The sequence below is a fragment of the Hypomesus transpacificus genome, chromosome 17 (genome assembly GCF_021917145.1).
Source record: "Hypomesus transpacificus isolate Combined female chromosome 17, fHypTra1, whole genome shotgun sequence".
Lineage (NCBI taxonomy): Eukaryota > Metazoa > Chordata > Actinopteri > Osmeriformes > Osmeridae > Hypomesus > Hypomesus transpacificus.
Window position 1 is genome coordinate 11048849 of NC_061076.1, and position 5752 is coordinate 11054600.

General features: G+C 50.6%; 1 protein-coding gene across 1 annotated transcript; it reads left to right on the forward strand.

Moving 5' to 3' along the window:
* Positions 1 to 1181: 1181 nt before the first annotated feature.
* On the forward strand, positions 1182 to 5480 carry LOC124479472. Its single transcript, XM_047038224.1, is given in 1 exon segment — positions 1182 to 5480. A coding segment is annotated over 1 exon segment (4299 nt).
* Positions 5481 to 5752: the final 272 nt, after the last annotated feature.

Sequence of the window (5752 nt, forward strand, 5' to 3'; positions counted from 1 at the left end):
TTTTTTTTTTTTTTTTCCTTGTTCGTTTTACTTCAGACTGAGGTAGAATGGCTGATGAAGATATTGCTCTAGAAATGGGCGCTCAATTAAAGGCACTTACTGAGCTGGTGCAGCAACTCCAGGCTGAGAACATCAAACTGAGAGCAGAGGTAACATCAGCCCCTTCACCCCATATACCAGTAAATCCACCACTCGGCCACCCGTAGCACTAGCGCACAGAGTAACACGGTAGTCACTGCCCCTAGTGGGACAGTGGAGCGTTTTGTGTATGTTCCACGGGAGCGTAAGTGCCCAAGGTTTTCAGGAAAGCTGTCACAAGACTCTTTAACTGTGGAAGATTGGGTTGAGAAGGCCCGCAACCACCTGTCCTTACGGCCTATGGCCACTTCCGAACAAGCCCTAGCCATTTTTGATTTGTTGGATGGTGAGGCTAGAACGGAGATAAAGTTTCGTCCTGCGGTGGACAGAGATGACCCAGAGAAAATATTTACTATCCTTACTAATGTCTATGGTTGTGCACAGTCGTACATTAGCCTTCAAAAGCAGTTCTTTCAGCGAAGGCAACTAGAGGGAGAGTCTTTGCGGGAGTACTCCCATGCTCTCATGTCCCTAATGGAGATCGTAAATCGTAAAGATCCAGACTGTTTTTCTAATCCAGATATTGTTTTACGTGACCAGTTCATAGAATTTGTGCGAGATAGTATGCTGCGTCGGGAGTTATGCCGTCACACTAGGCTTAACCCCCGACTTGGTTTCTTGGATATCCGACGGGAAGCAATCCGTTGGGTAGAAGAGGGTGAACACTCTGGTGCCCAGCGTCCTCGGGCACAGTCATGTAGTACCAATAGCATCACAGAGTTATCTGTTGACTCGCAAACGGTGTCATTAACATCTACTAAAGAGTTAGCCGAGGTAAAGGACAGCCTTCGTAAACAACAAGCTCAGCTAGATGCCATCTTGAAGCGTCTTGATGCTCCTCATTTTGTAGCAGAGGCAGCACATTCTAGGGTGCCTGCCCCCCCAACCTCTAGAGCTCTGGCACGTGGTTCTCAATATCGTTTTCACGCTGATGGTAGACCTATTTGTTTGCGCTGCAGTCAGCCTGGCCACATTGCACGGTTTTGTAAGTTCCCCTCTGTCCCTGCTACCCGGTGGGCGGAAAACTAACACCCTCCGACGTTATGGCCCAACCGTCGGGTGGGGAATCCTCGGGTTCTAGCTTCCCAATAGCACCTCAACTAATTGGTAAATGTCCCGTGGTGGAGGTTCGTGTGGGTGAAGTGCCGATAGCCTGCCTACTAGACACTGGATCGATGGTGACTACAGTCACTAAAACATTTTTTGAGCAGCAGTTGCAGCCCCAGTTTCAACTTCAGGCCTGCCATTGGCTTAAGCTTAAGGCTGCCAATGGCTTAGATATCCCGTATCTGGGATACCTGGAAACCACCATAAGTATTTTTGGAAAGACATTACCTAACATGGGCATCCTAGTTCTTAAAGATTCCACCGACCCAGCCATGCAGTCACGACGGGAGCGAGTCCCCGGCCTCCTCGGCATGAACATCATTGGTGAATGCTATCGTGAATTGTTTTTGGAGCACGGCCACGCATTGTTCCAGTCCCCCTCTATCCAACAGGCAGGGAAAGCATGGCAGCAGGCTCTTACTGTGTGTCAACGTCTGGAACAGACTTTGGAAACGGGTCGGGTGGGCTTGGCTAGAGTTCAGAAAGGTCCTGCGGTACGAATCCCTGCGAGTTCAATGAGATTTGTCCCTGCAACTTGCCATCAGCAATTAGGGTACATTCTTCCCTCCTGTTTTTTAGAGCCCCTATCATTTGTAGAAGGCCAGTTGCCTAGTGACCTCCTTGTCGCAGCTGCACGACTGTCTGTCACCAGCGGGATGGTCAGGATACCAGTCATTAATGTGGGCAATCAGGACCGATGGCTTCAGCCAAAGACGGTGCTTGGAGAGTTGCATGTTGTCCAGTCTCCTGATTCGACCTGCCCCATTCAGTTTCAAGTCCAGGAGGATGAACATGAGCAAATAGCCGTAGTACAATCGGTGCAAGCTGACAGGGACCCCGGTGTCGACTTTTCCCAACTTACTTGGTCCACCCTACCCCCAAAACAACAGGAAGATGCTCGGAACCTGTTGGAGAAATACCGGAGTGCCTTCAGCTCCAGTGAGGGGGATTTGGGGTGCACTGACTTGCTCCAACATACCATACCTCTGCTGGATGACATACCAGTCCGCCAAAGGTATCGGCGTCTCCCGCCAACCCAATACGATCTGGTGAAATCTCATATTCAAGAGTTGGTTGCACATGGTATTGCCAGCCCCAGTTGTAGCCCTTATGCCTCTCCCACAGTTGTGGTCCGAAAGAAAGATGGCTCAATTCGCCTATGTGTAGACCATCGGCAGCTCAATGCAAAAACCCGCAAAGATGCCTTTTCCTTGCCAAGAATAGAAGAGACTTTGGACTCCCTCGGTGGTGCTAAGTTGTTCAGCACTTTAGATCTAGCTAGTGGCTACAACCAGGTGTCAATGGCCCCCAAGGACCGACATAAGACTGCTTTCTGTACGCCTTTTGGGCTTTTTGAATTTAATAGGATGCCTTTTGGCTTATGCAACGCCCCAAGTACCTTTCAGCATCTCATGGACTGAATCTTTGGTGACCAGAGCCTTCACACCCTTCTACTGTATTTGGATGATATTGTAATTTTTTCAAATACGTTCCAGCAACATCTGGAGCGGTTGGAAATGGTGCTGAGTCGTCTCCAGGAGAACAATCTCAAATTAAAATTGAAGAAATGCAAGTTCTTTCAGGTCAAGGTGGGCTACTTGGGCCATGTAATCTCTGCAGCTGGTGTGGCAACAGATCCAGAGAAGATCCGTGTGGTGAAGGAATGGGGCAGACCTACCACTGTCAAACAGCTCCGCTCTTTTCTTGGATTTGCGTCCTATTATAGACGTTTCGTGGATGGATTTGCTGGCCTGGCGGCCCCGTTACACAAATTGGTCGGAGCACTGCAGGGTACTCGCAAACGGCCCCCTCCTACAGCCCATGGCCCTCTGGAACGACACTGGGATGAGGCCTGTGAAAGCTCCTTTTGTGCCTTGAAACAACGGCTCGTCCAAGCCCCAGTCCTCAGGTATGCAGATTTCAATCGACCCTTCATTTTAGAAACTGATGCAAGCCATGCAGGGCTGGGAGCTGTTTTGTCACAGGAGGAGGATGGGCTACGACGACCAATTGCCTTTGCTAGTCGGGGCTTACGACCAAGTGAAAGGAACATGTCAAATTACAGTGCTATGAAACTCGAGCTTCTTGCAATAAAGTGGGCAATCACAGAAAAGTTTCGGGAGTACCTTCTCGGCAGCAAATTCACAGTGTACACTGATAACAATCCCCTCCGGTACTTGCAGTCAGCAAAATTAGGTGCGGTCGAACAGCGCTGGGTCTCTCAGCTTGCCCTCTTTGACTACAACATTGTATACCGGCCGGGAGTGGCTAATCGTAATGCAGATGCCCTCTCAAGGCTCCCAGTAAGCCCCACAAACACCCATCACTCCGTATCCCAGGGGCTAGACATCCCCCTGCCAATTGTCATGGCCAGCATACAAGCCCAGAGGGCACCTGAGAAAGCTCTTTGGCTGGCAGAATCCTGTACAGTAGACGCCATTCCCATTCGGACCAAAGCAGACCTTAGAGCCTTGCAAGGAGCAGATCCCGGTATCTCCCGGTTACTGTGGTTTTGGCGCAGGGGCCGACCACCTACACGTCAAGAAAGGAAAAGGGAACTCAAGGAGGCAAATCAATTGATAAACCAGTGGTCACGGATACAGGAGGTAGAAGGGGTCCTGTACAGAGCAATCCAGGCCCCTCCATCAAGGGACCCAGTGCTGCAGCTGATATTGCCAAAGACGCTACAGGCTGAAGTCCTTACTAGCTTGCACAACAATCATGGCCATCAGGGGGTTGATAGGACTACAGACTTAATACGCCAGAGGTGTTATTGGCCCCAGATGTGGCAAGACATTCGACAGTGGTGCACAGCGTGTGAGCGCTGTACAGTTGCTAAGGCATCACAGCCCAAAGCCAGGACATTTATGGGAAATCTATTAGCAACCAAGCCATTGGAGATAATCGCCATAGACTTCACTGTCTTAGATCGAACTAGCACAGGACAGGAGAATGTTCTTGTGGTAACAGATGTATTCTCCAAGTTTACCCAGGCCTACCCCACCCCTGATCAAAAAGCTGCCACCGTAGCAAAGATCTTGACTGAGAGATGGTTCTATGTGTATGGGGTGCCGAGGAGAATTCATTCTGACCAGGGGCGCAGCTTTGAGGGGGAGTTGTTGAAGCGTTTGTGTGAGATCTATGGTATAACAAAGAGTAGGACCACTTCCTACCATCCAGAAGGAAACGGTCAATGCGAACGTTTCAATCGGACACTGCATGACTTGCTCCGAACACTACCACCCGAGAAGAAGCGGAAATGGCCTCAGTTGCTCCCTCAGCTCCTGTTTGCCTACAATACAACTGTGCATCACTCAACACAACACTCCCCTTATGAGTTGATGTTTGGTCAGAAGCCACAGTTACCAGTGGACCATTTGCTGGGGAATATTGAAGATGAAGGAGATAGCCCACCGACAGATTGGGTGGCACAGCACCAAGAGTACCTTACATCTGTCTACACGAGTGCAAGGAAACATCTGGAAGAAGCGGCGGCATATCGAAGGCGAGGTGACCCTGACTCGGTGCCTATATTGCAATCTGGCACGTTAGTTTATTGCAAGAACCACTTTCATGGCCGCCATAAAATCCAGGACATTTGGGGGTCGGCACAGTATGAGGTTGTTGAATGCATGGATGGGATTGGCACTCTTTATAAGATCAAGCCCCAGGGGAAGGAGGGCCCCAACAGGACCATACATCGCACCGAGCTCAAACAGGTGCCTACAGGCCAACACTCAGCCAGCTGCCCCGCACCAGTAGTCCAGGAGCTCCATGAGGACGACCAAAGGAGGCAAGGCCAAGACGACCCTGATGCTGGAGGCCAACTCAGGGTAGCTATAGTCAACACCAGGAGGAATGCTCAGGGCCCTGCAGAGCTGAATCCCCCAGGCCCTGCACTTGACCCACAGACCTCTGCTCGCTCAGAAAAGGCTCTGGGCACCCACCCCCTCACAAACAATACGGAACCCACAGGCACAACACCAGTGAGTACTACCCCTATTACAGGACCAGGGCTGGCCCAGAGTATACCAGGTGCTGACACCCCCACAGTACAGCCCCCTGGTGAGTTGGATCTGGGTTTTGACCCTATTCTATTCCCCAGACGTACCACCCGCAGCACAGCTGGACAACACCCAAATCCCTTCCGCCTGCCACAGGCTGTCACCCAAGCACTATCCGTCAATGTGGTCGAAGCGAACATGACCCTCACTCCCTTTAGGCCTTGGCAATAGGTAAACGGTTACTGTTCACCGGGACGGTGAACTTTAAGCCAGGGGTGTATGTGGTAGGGCTGACTTGCAGCGCATTGGGCACGCCCTCTTAACGGTGGGGTATATATATATGTCGTTCCCACCCAACTGAGTAAATTGTTTGAATTGTTTGGCGCTTGTTGCCCGTGGTTGTCTGTTGCCGGAGGAACACTGGTAGGTTTCATTTATCTGTTGTCAGGGGGATTACTATACAGATCACTTGTATCAGTTTGCTAGCTGTGGTGTAACACTTG